Genomic DNA, 16,623 nt, shown 5'->3' with positions numbered 1-16,623 from the left:
CCTAATATGATGAGGAAGCCTCTCACTAGGCCAAGCCAAAGAGCAGATCCAATATTATACCTGAGTAGGGAAAATGTAGGCAAAAAACAGCTTGGCATTCCCATACAGTTTTAGAGAAAAATTCATATTAGCAGACACTGCACCCATAAGACTCCTGATTATTCCACACAGAGATACCAGATACGAGACGAGAGATTGTAGTACTCAAACCACATTTCACCGTCCACAGAAGTCCACACAGTTGACTACAGTGGTGGAGTCCTCAGAGCAGTCCTTCCACAGGTTGGACCAGCGCCCGACCTGGGCCATCCTCCAGTAGTCGATAGCCAGGGTGCAGGCCACAATCACCCAGTCCATCATGGACACCTCGAGGCCCAGGATCTGAACCAACCTCCTCCACATTCCTCTGTCTGGACAGGTGGAGAGGATCGCTCACAGGGACTACCGAGGGTAAGTTACTGGATCTATTGCAAGGTTACTGATTTCATCCAATCTAGTCACGGAATTCACAAAAATGCATCCAATAAAAATGATTCCATATTCACTTAGCACAAGATTGGAGCGTCGGTCTGTCAGCTGTGCGGCATATCACTCTTGGTTTAAATAGGAAACAGTGTCCGGGCAGAATAGAGTGGCAACACCAAAAACAGAGACTGTTTACAGGCAACCTCCCTGACTGCTTTGGCAGGTATGACTGTGCTGACAATATTAGGAAAGTAACATCTAAAAGAGTTGGTGATTATTTCTATATCTTAAAATATACTGATTTTGATTAGACTACAATTGAATCATTTGAAAAGGGAGAACAACAACAACATGGAGTCAGAGAGAACTTAAAGCTTTAATGACATGGACTAGTAACCGGAAGGTTGCAAGTTCAAATCCCCGAGCTGACAAGGTACAAATCTGTCGTTCTTCCCCTGAACAGGCAGTTAACCCACTGTTCCTAGGCTGTCATTGAAAATAAGAATTTGTTCTTAACTGACCTGCCTAGTAAAATAAAGGTAAAATAAAAAATAAAAATAGCAATACAATGAATGTGATGAAGCAGTTCATTTGATGAAAGTGAAACATTCCCAGGAAACAGGCCATTGGATACAGAGATTTTCCCCCACATACAGAATCACAATTGGATCATTGTTGGCCTGTCAAACGATTCAAACATTTAATTGAGTTAATCAAAGGATTTGTTGTGATTCAAATTCAGAATTTGCTCAAATTGAGTTGTCCAAAGTAACAGTTAGCAAATCAGGTAAATTGACAAAGCACACTTAATTGAACCTCATTGTCAACTTGTTTTGACATTGAATTGTTGTTTTTAGCTGTATAAATGATGTACTCTGGATGTTTTCACTGTATTTTGAAAGCTTAGAGACAATGTGATTAATCGCAATTCAAAAACATTAGTTCACTAAAATTTAAAAAAGTTAACTTGACTTAACAGATTAACTCTGACAGCACTAATCATCATATACAGTCACAATCACACATAGTATGAACAGAACCAGATCATACGTAGGAGTTTTTGATAAACGGTTCTCTCTCGCTCCTTCTTGACCCACTGGATAAAGAGGACACTGTACTACTACTGCCTCTGCTCACCTCAGAGTACACTGACCCATGAGACCTCGATGGACGACCAGACGTCAAAGACCCACTGCCAAATTTCGAGGACTGCCTGGAGTTCGAGGACTGTCCAGACCGCTCTAATTTGGACGCGCGACCGGATTGACCAGGCCTTGAGGAGATGGCAGACACATCTGAGCCTGCAGATTTTGAAGAAATCTTAGATGCAGATGAAACCTTGATCTTTGAGGTGATCTGGGATACTGGGGACTGTACTGTGGTGGACTTGGCCTGGTCCCTCTCAACCTCGGGAAGTTCAGGGACGACTATAGTTTCGCTGGGAGAGATAACATACAAAATGAGAAAGAACAAATCAATGACAAGTGTGTTATGAATAAATTAATAACTATTCCATGATGAAAATTTGATGAAAATGGTGCCGGAGGAGATGCTGCCACCATTTTACGGTCTCCTGGCCAATTGTGCTGTACATACTACCCGACCAACCAGTGCTCCTGCACATTGGCTAACCGGGCTATCTGCATTGTGTCCCACCACCCGCCAACCTCTCTTTTTACGCTTCTGCTACTCTCTGTTCATCATATATGCATAGTCACTTTAACAATACCTACATGTACATACTACCTCAATAAGCCTGACTAACCGGTGTCTGTATATAGCCTTGCTACTCTTATTTTCAAATGTATTTTTACTGTTTTATTTCTTTGCTTACCTACACACACACACATATACATCTTTTTTTTCGCACTATTGGTTAGAGCCTGTAAGTAAGCATTTCACTGTAAGGTCTACACCTGTTGTATTTGGCGCACGTGACAATAAACTTTGATTTGATGATGGGGCTGGTTATGCTTGTACTCACCTCTCGTCCTCACAGAGCAGTTTGCACACAGAGACCAAGTAGAACCAACCCCCTGTCATATGGAAAGCTGATCCCACCCAGCCAAGAAACAGAGGAGTCCCCAGGTCAAACCTGTGTTAGTGTTTGTGTGTGAGAGAGAGAGAGAGAGAGAGAGAGAGAGAGAGAGAGAATCAATCAATATTATCTTGTAACTGAATGGAAAAACCTGCATCCAGGTCAACTTACTTTAATCCGTCAAAATAGGGGTTGAAGTATTCCCCAGAGACGTATTTTGCGTAGACAGCATATCCTGACGCAGCCAGAATGCCTGCATAAGACGAAGTGAGTCAGTCAGCTACTCTCAATCTGCTACAGTGTGCATCTACCAGGTGATTTTACCACTGATGAAGAGCTTCCTGTGCTTTGCCTTGTCCTTGCCCCCGAGGAAGGTGCTCTCCATCCCAATGAAACTGAGTACGAACCCCAGCATCCCCACAGAGAGAGCACCCATCAGCAGGCCCCTCACAATCTGGATGTGGTCTGGTTGATTAGAACACAACCAAACGCAAGGTCACATTTTACACTACAGTAGGCTTTATAACTTCAGTGGAATACCCAATGTCACTGTACTGAAACAGTCTAAATTCAAAGAAGTTTGCTTAAAAGATAGAGTACAGTAATAGTCACATATGAACAGAATTAGTTTTAAACCCTATTTTGGGGGGGGGTAAATGAGCGTAACAGACTGTCTTCAGATGTGTCCCTCTTGTTGATATACAACTTCATACCCACCACAGAAATAGAATTAGAACATTATATATGATGCATGTCTCTACGGTACTTACTGTCCACGGACCAGAGCACAGGGAAGTCTTGGCAGTTGGTGACAGAAGTGGAGTCGGTGAAGCAGGCCTTCCACAGGTTAGACAAGTACCAGGCCACCTTGATGACAGCCGAGCCGCCCATGCCCCCGATGGGCGTGACCTTCCAGCCCTCCATGGCCATGGTGCATGCCACAAAGATCCAGCCCAGCACTGTCATCAGGAAGCCCCAGATCTGCATCATGCGGATTTTCATCCTGATACTCTGGTGTGTGGAGTCAGTCTATTTGCTCTATATCTAGATAACCCTCACGTTGTCTTATTACGACCGTCGCTGGTTGCGTCTCTTTTCTCAAGATCTGACTTATTGGCGATTCCTTTTTCTCTCGTCTATACGATGGTGTGTCTCCTTGGTGGAGCCACCGTCCAGTGGAGCCCGAGTCTCCTGCAGTGCTGTGCTGTGATAGGGAAGAAACCTGCTCATCCCTAACAGCTTGGTAGCAGGGCTCAGTATGACTAAGGAGACAGTCATTTTTGTTGCTGTACCTGGTCGTCACTTTTCCCATACTGCATGAGGGTGGCTATGGGTCTGTTGCTGCTCAGGTTTGAAGAACCTTGTTTGGGTGCTGAAAATGTTGACCTAAGCATTTATCTCACGTTTCAGAAACCTCCCATCTCTATGTCCCAAGCTGATTCCTTGGGTTTTGAATTATTTGACCTATTCTGATCAAATGTATTCAAAGGACATAAACATGACCTAGTACAGCCCAAAGGCTATGGCAAAACTTGACCTCATCTCAAGATGATTATTATTTTAAATACAGTGCTGGGCTGACCTTAACTAGTTCAATAAGAACTTATTACCTGAGGAATTACAACTTCAGAGTCCGCTGAAGCGCTTCCATTGTCCGTTGACATTGCCTCGGGCTGCGGTAGGTTATTAGCTAGGTGTGCTGCCTGCTTTACTTATATAATTAAAACATAACGTCTTTGACCTCATATAATTATGCTTAAATCCACGGCTCTCTCTGATGGTATTAGTTGCATGGGGAGTGATGGATTTTCTTGTGGTGAGTGAAGATGAGAAGGGTCTTCTTTGTACCGGGTCCCTCGGCTTATTGGCAAAGTTATCGGCAAAGTAGATGGGACATTGGAATGGACCCACTGTTGTGATGCATGGACCTATATGGTGGTAATTCATGCTTTTCATTAATGATGGGCTAATAACGGAGAAAGAACAAAAGAGTGGTTGTGTTCGCTGGCAGGGCCTCACGTTAATTATGGGTTATAAAGCACAAATACCTGCTGCAGAATAACCTACCATGAGAATTGAAGAAATATTAAGTAAGAATCCATCCAAAGATGCATACACAGAACATTGCTTGAATTTCTATCTGTCAATAGTTTGACTCGATCGTCCTCTAAATAAAGTATAGGTATACTGCTCTCTGGTGGTGTCTTGTTGAAATGCAGCCAAACTGTACCTCAACCACAGTCCAAATCACACTCAACTTGTATATTTTGTACGGAACAGTACTTGATTCTTTTGTATGTTTAGAAGTATTGTCCAAAATGGATTTTCTGTAAATTTGGCATAAAGAAACTGCTTTTTGGGGCAAGGATTCTGCTGGTGGCCTTCATGTTTGAATTTAGAATCTGATGTAACAAAATAGACTTGAATTAGGGATGCTTGGGATTCATGTGGCTCTTCTGATGCTTCAATCCATACAAATGAGGAACCTTAGACTTATTGTATGCAATAAAACTGTATATTTTTTAAATGGTGAATTCATCTCTGGATTCATTCTGAAAAATATGGACATCAAAATGTGAAATCACTCACCATTATTGATTTTCTAGATGTCTGGCTATCATCCTAACTTAGTAGTGTAGTCAGAGTAGGTCCTCTGACCAACCAGAGCTGCGGGACACCCGACACTTGTTTACGGATACACAGGACTGGAGCAGGGAGCACGGGGCGGCTACCAGCTGTAGCTCCATGCCAGCTGGTGAGAGTCCCCCGGCTCGGAGGGCCAAGAGGATTCACGTAACAGGGTTAAGGTTTCAATTGATCAGAAGGTGGGATAGATGGCAGGCGGTGGAGGAAACTTCCGATTCCCATATCCGAGTCTGAACAGAGATCAACTGGGGCAGGACTGCTGTTGACTGGTAACTCTGTGATCAGTCGAGACAACAGAACGTAGGGGGCCATCTTTCAGTGTGAGGTATATTGCAAAAATACAACAACTTGACATTTCTTGAGAGCACACAATGTTCTCTATTGACTCTTTCTTCGTCTAGGCTTCACTTGTGGTCTGCTAAAGAGTGACAGCATACGGCAGACGGGCATTGGCTCCACAGTTGAGTTCCGGAGGTAGTTGTCATGAGACACTCATACAGAGGTCCATGTCAAAGTGTTAAATCCCCCAATTAAAAAGTCTACTTATTCAATCCCCCTTTCCTTTATACTGACTTAATGTTCTTTCACCAGATCATTCAGAGAAAATGATCACTGAATTCCTTGTATGCAAAAAAACAAACATTTATTGACATTGCCACTGATTACAGCATATTGGGAGACGTACAGGAATTAACCAATTGAGTAATGTTTCTAGATGACCTCAAACGGACACATATTCCTGATATTTGTTCTTGAGGCATATCTAATGAACAACAATGGATTTGGAAGAGCACCCGTTCATTTGTCCCTTCAAGGTGACCCGGGAGTTCATACTGTGATCCTAGCCAAACCGAATTTCCTGCCCTGTGAAGAAAACAAGCTTATCTGACTTCTTTTGTTTATCGTCCGTTGACAGAAGAGGCCTATTACCTAATGTGGTTTTAGAGAGGAGCCAACAGCTTGTCTATTTCCTCTTGCTGATTTCAGGGGTTATTTCCCCCAGCATTGTTTGTGCCACAGGGGGTGACATTGTTCAAGTCAGTTATACAGCAGAGGCACAGAGACAGCAAGGAGTCTCCTTTGGCAGAGAAGATATCAAAAACCATGTTCCATGAACAGTGCATTGGAAAGAAGTTCCATATTAAGGAAAATAAAAGCAGTAGGCATGCATCACACCCTTAGGTAATGTAATCACACAGGAATCCGTCTCAATAAGGAATTGGGGTTCTGGTTGAAGAGGTATGAAAAGGTGACCTCAACAAGCTTAGCCCAAGGGTCAAAAAGTCCATGGTCACCTCATATGACCATATGGCAATGCCAGTGTTCCGTCCGTTGTCACACATAGGCATTCTTTCCAAACTGCCTTGAGTGTTCTGCTGGGTCTCGGGGGTCTGTGGAAACTGGCGATTTGTAGAAACTGTTGGCAGACTTGCCGGGTTTGTGACGCTTGGTTACCATAGACGTACCACCACTGTAGGAGCACTCTGCTCGACTAGAGGAAAACACGAAGGGTTACTCCTTTGAGATATACATTGTCCTCATTCCATTTCCATGGTAAAAAAACAGTTCTAGTTCAGAAAACAGAAGTCTCCGGATCTAGGCCAATTCATCCCACCCCATACACTAGTTCCCTAGGCCCCCCAGCCAAGGTGACTTTCACATAAATACGTTGATACTATACACAAAGAAAACATTCAGTCATCAACATACAGTGCATGTCCTTATACTGTTATCACTATGAGACAAGATGTTGACAGTGATCCCTGGATATCCCAGTACTTAAACAACTTAATTACAGTTCATATTAAACTGCTTCATTGACTTACTGAATGACAAGCTTTACGATCCGTCTACTCTATTATAGATAACTTTCGATTTCTGTGTCTCAGTCAACATGATGTTGAGATACGTACAGTACTTACAGATTACATAACACACTGAGTAAATGGAAGGGGGGGGAAGACAAGTCTGTCAAAGTAATCATTTTCTGTAATTGATCATCGTTTAATTAATTGTACAAACTTACCTGAAGCCCTCTGACAAGGAGAGGGAGAATATGAGTCCTCCTGAAATGCAGAGCAGCGAGCCAGCCCAGCCGATGAAGAGCGCTGCGCCCAGCTCAAACCTGGCAACGAGAGGACAGGCATAGCCGGCAAAGCCAGTGACCAGTTAGTAAATACATGTGCTCACTGCATTTCATTTGTCGACATGCAGTGCAGTAGGACATTAAGTAGCACAGTTAAGCTGAACACTTACTTTTGAGCAAAAAAGAGTGGGTCAAAGAACTCTGATGTGATCCTGTGTGCGTACAGGGAGCATGCAGTCAAGGAGCAAAGCCCTGCAGAGAAAACAGAGGACTCAGCTCTGGTCTAAATAGCAAGGAGGAGTTCAACAAGCACACAATATAATGAATATTCACCATTGAGTATGAAGTGAAGGCCTGAGAGGCCTGTTAGTCTGGCCTTGGTGCTCTCTGAGCCCCCGATCCTGGTACACTTCATTCCCATCAGGGCCAGGGTGGCTCCAAAGAACCCCAGGCACACAGACGCAATCATCAGGCCCCGACAAACCTGGATATACACTGGGTGGGTGGGTGGGTGGGTGGGTGGGTGGGTGTGTGTGGGTGTGGGTGTGAGGGAGAGAGAGATAAAGAGACAAACACAGAGTTATCTCACACTTGTAAAAGTGCTCTGACTTTCTCAGTTTTCCTCTCATTGCCACTTTAAAAGCATTGTATCCTCAAATGGCAGCTTGAACACCCGGTTCAAATGTGTCTCTGGCCTCTGGTAGTGTATCTTTTAGAGGCTCTTGGGCTTAAGCCAACAAACCAATAGGGTTATCAAATTCCAAATACCACTTTTTTCAGAGCCAGCCATTCATCCCAGGAGACGGATGCTCAGGATGTAACACATCTGTGATTAGGTCAAAGAAAAGACACACACACACACACACACACACACACACACACACACACACACACACACACACACACACACACACACACACACACACACACACATATATATATATCTCCATTATAATCACAAACAGACACACGCATGCACACACACAAACACATATGCAAACACAAAAATACACATAATCGCATACAATTACAATGACAATACAACATCACAGCAAAAATAGCAACCAGCTAAAGTTTGGACTGACCATCTAGAGCCAGCATGGAGGGGAAATCTTTACAGTTGGACACTCCTGTAGAATCCGTGACGCAGGTCTTCCACAGGTTGGACCAGAAGGTCGCCGTGGTGATGACCGTCCCATCCACGGAGGACACCTTCCAGTAGTCAGTAGGCAACGTGGAGCAGACCAGGATCCATCCAGATATGTTCAGGATGAAGGCAACGATCTCCATGGCCATGTTGCTCATCCTCCTCAGTCCTGTCCTGTCTGTTGTAGAGCTGGGTCAGGTAAGCTGGTAAACAGCAATTGTGGCAGATGAGACTGTATACTGTGGAGGACAGTGGATGGAGAGCAGAGCAGAGAGGCAGTCCAGGATGAATGGTTAGGAGGTGAAGTGTGTCAGTGGTTAAGATGTCGTAGCCTGGTTTATGTTCAACAGGGAGGGCTCTGTGTTCAAGACTCTGCACCTCTACCTGTGGACCAATCCCAAGGATACACATCACTCACTGACACACACACACCGAGACACACACACTGACACACACACAGACACATGCTCTCTCTCTTTCACACACACATACCCATCCACACACACACACACACACACACACACACACACACACACACACACACACACACACACACACACACACACACACACACACACACACACACACGCACACACACACACACACACACACACACACACACACCACTCCACAGTAGTCATTTGAGGGAGGGGGGTCAGTACGTGGATCAGTAGGAGATGAGGCTAATTGAAAGGATTTGAAATGTTTGCTGGTAGACAGGAAACAGAGCTAAGACACTGACATGTGTATGACAGAAAATTGACAATAAGCAACTGCTCAGCATATAGATAGATTTCTGCAAATGCCAGCATGTTTTGTCATGTTTGTTTATTTTTGCTGTAGAAATGGACATTCCTGTGGATAGTGGGTGTTTGGATGTCAGAAATGAAACAAGGGCTTCACATTGAAGGAGGGAGGTCGAGAGGAGAGAGAGAGAGAGAGAGAGAGAGAGAGAGCGAGAGAGAGAGAGCGAGAGAGAGAGAGAGAGAGAGAGAGAGAGAGAGAGAGAGAGAGAGAGAGAGAGAGAGAGAGAGAGAGAGAGAGAGCGAGAGCGAGAGAGAGAGCGAGAGAGAGAGAGAGAGAGAGAGAGAGAGAGAGCGAGAGCGAGAGAGAGAGAGAGCGAGAGCGAGAGATCACACATATTGTCCTTAGTTTCCTGTTATTGTGGATGTGTTTTCCTGTGGCTGGATACATATTGACCAGAAACTGTAAGTCCATTTTTACTAAAGACCAAAGACTTTATTATAGGGAACTGACTGAATAGCTACGGGGCAATTCCACTGTAACAGAATGACTGAGACTCAGTCTAATGCACAAGTACTACATTGAACAATTTCCACATCAAATTTGACAAAAACACATTTGCTCGAAGAACAGTGTAGATGTAAAGTTTGGTAACAGAATGATGGTAAAATCTCCCTCTTGTCATGGATTTCCTCCCCTTAATCTGAAGTGGAGAGGCGAGAAGGATCAGAGGACCAATATGCGGCGTGGTAAGTGTCCATGGTTCTTTTAATATGTAAATGTACACATGAACACTACAAAACAATAAACATGGAACGTGTGAAACCCTAAACAGTCCTATCTGGTGCAAAGACAGAGACAGGAACAAACACCCACAAACCCACAGTGAAACCCAGGCTACATAAGTATGATTCTCAATCAGAGACAACTAATGACACCTGCCTCTGATTGAGAACCATACTAGGCCGAAACATAGAAATACCCAAATTATAGAAAAACAAACATAGACTGCCCACCCAACTCACGCCCTGACCATACTAAATAAATACAAAACAAAGGAAATAAAGGTCAGAACGTGACACCTCTGTTGTTATGTGACCACATTTTCCCAAAACTCTGTTAGATGTCTACAGAAAGAATGTCAGTTTTTGATTTCCTTTTGGTTATTGAATTACAGTAAGTGTAGTCACCACTGTTAAATCTACGATAATCGATAATTTAAATAAGCATTTTTCTACGGCTGGCCATGCTTTCCACCTGTCTACCCCTACCCAGGGCAACAGCTCAGCACCCCCTGCAGCAACTTGTCCTAGTCCCCCCCGCTTCTTCTTCACCCAAATCCAGACAGCTGATGTCCAGACAGCTGATGTTCTGAAAGAGCTGCAAAATCTGGATCCCTACAAATTAGCTGGGCTAGACAATCTGGACCCTCTCTTTCTAAAATGATCCACTGCATTTGTTGCAACCCCTGTTACCCCTGTTACTAGTCTGTTCAACCTCTCTTTTGTATCATCTGAGATCCCCAACGATTGGAAAGCTGCCACAGTCATCCCCCTGTTTTTATTTATTTTAATTAACTAGGCAAGTCAGTTAAGAAAAAATTCTTATTTTTAATAACAGCCTAGGAGCAGTGGGGTAACTGCCTTGTTCAGGGGCAGAACAACAGATTTGCACCTTGTCAGCTCAGGGATTTGATCTTGCAACCTTCCCGTTACTAGTCCAATGTTCTAACCACTAGGCTACACTGCCACCCCCTCTTCATAGGGGGAGACACTCTATACCCAAACTGTTATAGACATATATCCATCCTGCCCTGCCTTTCTAAAATCTTCAAAAGCCAAGTTAACAAACAGATCACCGACCATTTTGAATCCCACCGTACCTTCTCCACTATGCAATCTGGTTTCCGAGTTGGTCATGGGTGCTACCTCAGCCACGCTTAAGGTCCTAAACGATATCATACCAAGCCATCGATAAAAGACAGTACTGTGCAGATATCTTCATCGACCTGGCCAAGGCTTTTGACTCTGTCAATCACCTCATTCTTATCGGCAGACTCAATAGCCTTGGTTTCTCAAATGACTGTCTCGCCTGGTTCACCAACTACTTCTCAGATAGAGTTCAGTGTGTCAAATCGGAGGGTCCGGACCTCTGGCAGTCTCTATGGGGGTACCACAGGGTTAAATTCAGGCCGACTCTTTTCTCTGTATATATCAACGATGTCGCTCTTGCTGCTGGTGATTCTCTGATCCACCTCTATGCAGACGACACCATTCTGTATACATCTGGCCCTTCCTTGGACACTGTGTTAACAAACCTCCAAACGAGCTTCAATGCCATACAACTCTCCTTCTCCTTCCTTCATTTAGTAAAACTAAATGCATGCTATTCAACCGATCGCTGCCTGCACCTGCCCGCCCGTCCAGCGTCACTACTCTGGACGGTTCTGACTTAGAATATGTGGACAACTACAAATACCTAGGTGTCTGGTTAGACTGTAAACTCTCCTTCCAGACTCACATTAAGCATCTCCAATACGAAATTAAATCTAGAATCAGCTTCCTATTTCGCAAAAAAGCCTCCTTCACTCCTGCTGCCAAACATACCCTCGTAAAACTGACCATCCTACCGATCCTTGACTTCGGCGATGTCATTTGCAAAATAGCCACAAAAAAAAAGCCAACACTTACTTTGGCCGCCTTTCCTTCCAGTTCTCTGCTGCCAATGACTGGAACAAATTGCAAAAATCACTGAAGCTGGAGTCTTATATCTCCCTCTCTAACTTAAAGCATCAGTTGTTGGAGCAGCTTACCTGTACACAGCCAATCTGTAAGTAGCCCACTCAACCACCTCATCCCCATATTGTTATTTATGCTCTTGCTCTTTTGCACCCCAGTATCTCTACTTGCACATCATCATCTCAGCGCACTCATTACAGAATAACACCTCCCTAAGGGAAGCATCAGGGAGTATTTTTTACACTTTATTTTTATGTCAGGGTAATGACATTGGGTCCGGGAACTGCTACAGGCTCTCATGCCTCAACCTGATCGCCAGAATCCCCTGCCTCAGCCGGCTTGTCAGGATTTCATGCCTTAGTCGGCTCGCCAGGTTCCCCCCACCCTACCCGGCTCGTCTGGCTTTCATGCCTCCACCGGATCGCCAGGCTCCCCGCCCTACCCGGATCGTCAGGCTCCCCGCCCTACCCGGATCGCCAGGCTCCCCGCCCTACCCGGATCGCCAGGCTCCCCGCCCTACCCGGCTCGTCTGGCTTTCATGCCTCCACCGGATCGCCAGGCTCCCCTGCCTCAACCGATCTGTTAGGTTCCCGCACCACAGCTCTTGAATGGCAATTGTTAAATTGACTCAGAAATGTTGTTGGGGCAATTCAATTAAAGGCACTGCATTTTCCTCTGAACAGTCACTATTGTGGGCTAATTTCCCTCTTTGTGTCAGTAATTAGAGCCAGTCAAACAGAATAAAAAATGTAAGCTGAAATTTAAATGTGAGTAAAACCTGTGAAGAGTGAGTCCGTCTCTCAAGAAAATAATTTACAATAATCTATTACAGAGGGTGATGCATTGACCTTGTGCACCTCTATAAACAAGGGGAGGTGAGGATGTGGTGTGTGAGATAATAAGATAACAAGATAATCTGATTTTTAATAGTGTGATCCTACGGTTGACAGAATGCCACTTCACTTTCCTACCATTAGTATACTGTGTTGTAGACATTACAAAGGTCAGTGAAATTCCATTGAGGTCACACTTTCTGTTTAGGGGTCCAAAGGCACAGGTTATGGATAGATGTGTGTGTGTGTGTGTGTGTGTGTGTGTGTGTGTGTGTGTGTGTGTGTGTGTGTGTGTGTGTGTGTGTGTGTGTGTGTGTGTGTGTGTGTGTGTGTGTGTGTGTGTGTGTGTGTGTGTGTGTGAGAGAGAGAGAGAGAGAGAGAATACCTCACCCAGAGTATGTGAGCAGAGTTGAGCGGTCAGAAAATCGCAAAAAATAATAATCCAAATTCGCTCCATTAATTAAAATCATAATTTAACCAACACCCATCCATTTTTGTGACTACCTGGACCTATCATTTAGGCTACACGTCATATTACACAGCATTTAAACACTCTAATTAGGTAAGGAGCCAGACAGGAACAAGATGGAACAAAAATGAATTATTTTTGTGACTACATGGACCTACCATTTGGTTTTGAAGTGTTGAAACAAAACCATATGATTTGAATGAAAAGTATTATAATAAACATGAAAGGGTGATTGTAAGAAGTGCTCGTCATTTCAAATAGATGCCATATTAAACAGCATATAAACGCTAAATAGGTCAGGAGACAGACAGGGACTCGGATTTGAAGATTTCGTTATATTATTTCAATTATTTCAAGGCTATAGCCTACAAATGAATTACATCGTGAAGCATTTGCGAGTGCGACACACTATTAGACTCAGTCTAAAGTGCCTTTGAATTGATATTTAGATACACCAGTTTGTCCAGAGTCTGTGGCTTCAGGCTCATGCGATGGTGCCTGGAGAGCAGGCCAACAGCAGAGAATATCTTCTCACCATGCTTGCAGAGCCACTGGAGATGCCAAACACCCTTTTGGCCACTCTAGCCAGTCTGAGCAGGAATGCAGAGTTGTTTTTCTTCTTCTATAGGTAGGCCTAAAGGTTTTTAGACAAAATAACCCAAGCAAAATGGAAAACTCCTTGAAAGTTGGAATATGCCAGGCCTATTGATCCAAAATCAACTAGGGCCTATTGTATCAACTAGGGCCTATTGTATCAACTAGGGCCTATTGTATCAACTAGGGCCTATTGTATCAACTAGGGCCTATTGTATCAACTAGGGCCTATTGTATCAACTAGGGCCTATTGTATCAACTAGGGCCTATTCAACTAGGGCCTATTATCAACTAGGGCCTATTGTATCAACTAGGGCCTATTGTATCAACTAGGGCCTATTGTATCAACTAGGGCCTATTGTATCAACTAGGGCCTATTGAAAAATGAAGGAACGTTTTAAGAGATCAGGTTTTTTGTTTAGAAATACTTGCTACAATGCTACAATGACACACTTAATTAGCTGTGGTGTTGTTGAACCGTGATGTCAATGGGATCTGGGAACAATTGAACCACCCAACTTTCTATCAGAAATTGTCACGTGACCCCACACCACTGTTCAAAGAGGAGATTCACTGCAAGCTGAAGTCTCTTGTGGAAATTCGAGACATTATGCAAAAATAATGTGAATTCATGAAAGTAGATCTAATCAGGAGCGTTATTCATGCCTCACCAAAAATCCACAAACGATTGGATAAGCCACCAGGGAGACCTATTGTGCCCTCATTTGGTTCCTTGACTGAAAATATTTCTGCTTTTGTAGATTTCATTCTATAACCCAGTGTGCTGTCACTCTGCATATGTACACGATTCTATGGACATGATTAACACCCTTAAGACAATGCACAATATCAATGGGGCGGCAGGGTAGCCTAGTGGTCGGACTAGTAACCGGAAGGTTGCAAGTTCATACCCCCAAGCTGACAAGGTACAAATCTGTCGTTCTGCCCCTGAACAGGCAGTTAACCCACTGTTCCTAGGCTGTCATTGGAAATAAGAATGTGTTCTTAACTGAATTGCGGAGTTAAATAAATTAAAATGGGGAGATGCTTATGGCTTGCTTTGATGTTGAATCCCTGTATACTAATATCCCCCTCCAGAGAGGCCTAGAAGCCATGGCACACTGTCTTTGATTGAGAGGGGGGGGGGGTTTAGCACGGATCTATACAGGAAGCCGACAGACAGGAATTCCCTGTTACTCAGAGACAGCTTCCACCCCACACCCCTAAAAAAAGAGCCTCCCCCATTAGTCAATACAGTTGCATATGCAGGATTTGTTGTACACAGAGTGACTGGTTTTTCAAGTGTTCTGTTGTCCTGTGGCTTCCACTTCTCAATAAAGTATTGTGTTAATCCTTATTAACCACTGATTCCTCATCTGGTCTCTTCTCTGCACCTGGGTCCAACCTCACCACGTCACAGCAAGCTTCTGGCCAAACATGGACCCAGCAGAGATCACCCAGATCAAGGATGTTGTAACCCACCAAGGGTTACTGATGGGGCGGCAGCAAGAACAACTCTCCCAAATATCAGAGACCCTCCGGGCACTTACCAACTCACTCCAACCACAGTCCAACCTCAACCCAAGAGGAGCCAATGTCCAAGTTTCATCGCCCAGGGCTACAGGAATCGCCGTAGCTCCTCCAGGGAACCTGCACCAAGAACCCAGCCCCCGAGCGGTGTGACGGCCACCCGGGAGGATGCAAGGGGTTCCTCACTCAGTGTTCTCTGGTGTTCAAGCTACAGTCCTCCTCGTTCAACACCGGGGTGATAATCTATTATTGAGAAGAGAATTGTATTGTTTTCACCGTTGGTGCACCATGTCTCCTAGAGGTCTGAACCAACAGTTTGATATCAGACCATTTCTTCCATGAATATGTCACTTTGATTTGTCATGCCTTCTGTCATGGTTCCACCTGTCACCAGAGGGTGGCAGAGACCATCCTAGAGACATTAACACCACTCAGGTATGTCCAATTTACTCCTTATGATTTCCCTGTTAAAAGAGGTGTGTGCCTTGTTTTCTGAGAGAGGGATTATTATGATAATAATTTTTAAAAATCTGTAGTGTTTGTAGTTTTTCCCCCCCACGTTACCTACTTAGTCATTTTGTAAATATATTTTCTGGACCAATGTACCAATCTCATTGTAGGCCGTCATTGCAAGTAAGAATTTGTTCTTAACTGACTTGCCTAGTTAAAGTTGAAATTTACATTATTAGAGATAAACATTGTTTTTTTCACCCAACACGCATCATGTCCGCAAAGGTAATGTGAGGTGAAATGTGCATATTTTGGGTGGATGAGAACAATGCAGATAAGGCAGAATTCCTGAGAAAGACCATTAAGATAAGATTTTCCCAACCCCTCTGAAAGAGATTGGCGCAGAGGGTGCCACACGGGAGCAGTTGATGTGGGGTGTTAAGTGCCTTGCTCAAGATCACAACAGGAGGCAATGGCGTTGATACAAGTAACCTTCCCAGCTCACTTCCCACAAGATTTTTACTGTCAGACCCAGGATTCAAATGTGCAACTTTCCAGTTGCTGGCTCACCTCTGTCCCCGCTAGGAAACACGCCTCCCTAAAATAACTAAATAACCTCGAGTACAGTTGAGTCATTTCGAGGGCTGTGCCAGCCTGAAGTTTCTGTTTTGAGTTACTAGCTCCTCTGAACAGTCACTATTGTGGGCTAATTTCTCTCTTTGTGTCAGTAACTAGAGCCAGTCAAGTAGAATAATAAATTACGTCTTAAATGTAAATGGGAGTTGAACCTGTGAGGAGTGAATCAGTCTCAAGAAAACCATTTACACTAAACTATTACAGACGGCTATGCATTGACCATGTGCACCTCTATAAACAAAGTGGT

General features: G+C 44.0%; 2 protein-coding genes across 3 annotated transcripts; both read right to left on the bottom strand.

The window, feature by feature from the left end:
* Nucleotides 1-822: 822 nt before the first annotated feature.
* Nucleotides 823-3,844, bottom strand: cldn10e (claudin 10e). 2 transcript variants are annotated; one of them, XM_024428391.2, is made up of 5 exons: nt 3,274-3,831; nt 2,828-2,968; nt 2,675-2,756; nt 2,450-2,560; nt 823-1,903 (listed from the first exon to the last, which is right to left on the bottom strand). In XM_024428391.2, exons 1-5 carry the CDS (start codon nt 3,503-3,505, stop codon nt 1,510-1,512), a joined length of 960 nt encoding a protein of 319 aa, XP_024284159.2. In that variant the 5' UTR covers nt 3,506-3,831; the 3' UTR covers nt 823-1,509. The 2 variants fall into 2 exon arrangements, with proteins under 2 accessions (XP_024284159.2, XP_024284160.2); XM_024428392.2 differs by lacking the exon at nt 2,828-2,968 and having other exon boundaries at nt 3,274-3,844.
* Nucleotides 3,845-6,484: 2,640 nt separating this feature from the next.
* LOC112255404 (claudin-10-like) lies at nt 6,485-8,531 on the bottom strand. Its single transcript, XM_024428390.2, has 5 exons — nt 8,321-8,531; nt 7,569-7,730; nt 7,406-7,487; nt 7,176-7,274; nt 6,485-6,641 (listed from the first exon to the last, which is right to left on the bottom strand). The coding sequence occupies exons 1-5, from the start codon at nt 8,529-8,531 to the stop codon at nt 6,485-6,487; spliced, it is 711 nt and encodes a 236-aa protein (XP_024284158.2).
* Nucleotides 8,532-16,623: the final 8,092 nt, after the last annotated feature.

Source organism: Oncorhynchus tshawytscha, linkage group LG07 (genome assembly GCF_018296145.1).
Source record: "Oncorhynchus tshawytscha isolate Ot180627B linkage group LG07, Otsh_v2.0, whole genome shotgun sequence".
NCBI classification, from domain to species: domain Eukaryota; kingdom Metazoa; phylum Chordata; class Actinopteri; order Salmoniformes; family Salmonidae; genus Oncorhynchus; species Oncorhynchus tshawytscha.
Note: the sequence above shows the minus strand (reverse complement) of the source record. Positions and strands in the feature narration are given on the sequence as shown.

Bases quoted from the DNA above. Each gene is read 5' to 3' on its own strand.
- cldn10e (XM_024428391.2), bottom strand. From the start codon at position 3,505: ATGAAAATCCGCATGATGCAGATCTGGGGCTTCCTGATGACAGTGCTG. The intron at 2,969-3,273 runs GTAAGTACCGTA...CTAATCAACCAG, and splicing joins TGTGCTCTGGTCCGTGGACA to ACCACATCCAGATTGTGAGG. The intron at 1,904-2,449 runs GTGAGTACAAGC...TATCTCTCCCAG, and splicing joins CTGCTCTGTGAGGACGAGAG to CGAAACTATAGTCGTCCCTG.
- LOC112255404 (XM_024428390.2), bottom strand. From the start codon at position 8,531: ATGGCCATGGAGATCGTTGCCTTCATCCTGAACATATCTGGATGGATC. The intron at 7,488-7,568 runs GTGAATATTCAT...TTTTCTCTGCAG, and splicing joins CCTTCACTTCATACTCAATG to GGCTTTGCTCCTTGACTGCA. The intron at 7,275-7,405 runs GTAAGTGTTCAG...TCTCGTTGCCAG, and splicing joins CCACTCTTTTTTGCTCAAAA to GTTTGAGCTGGGCGCAGCGC.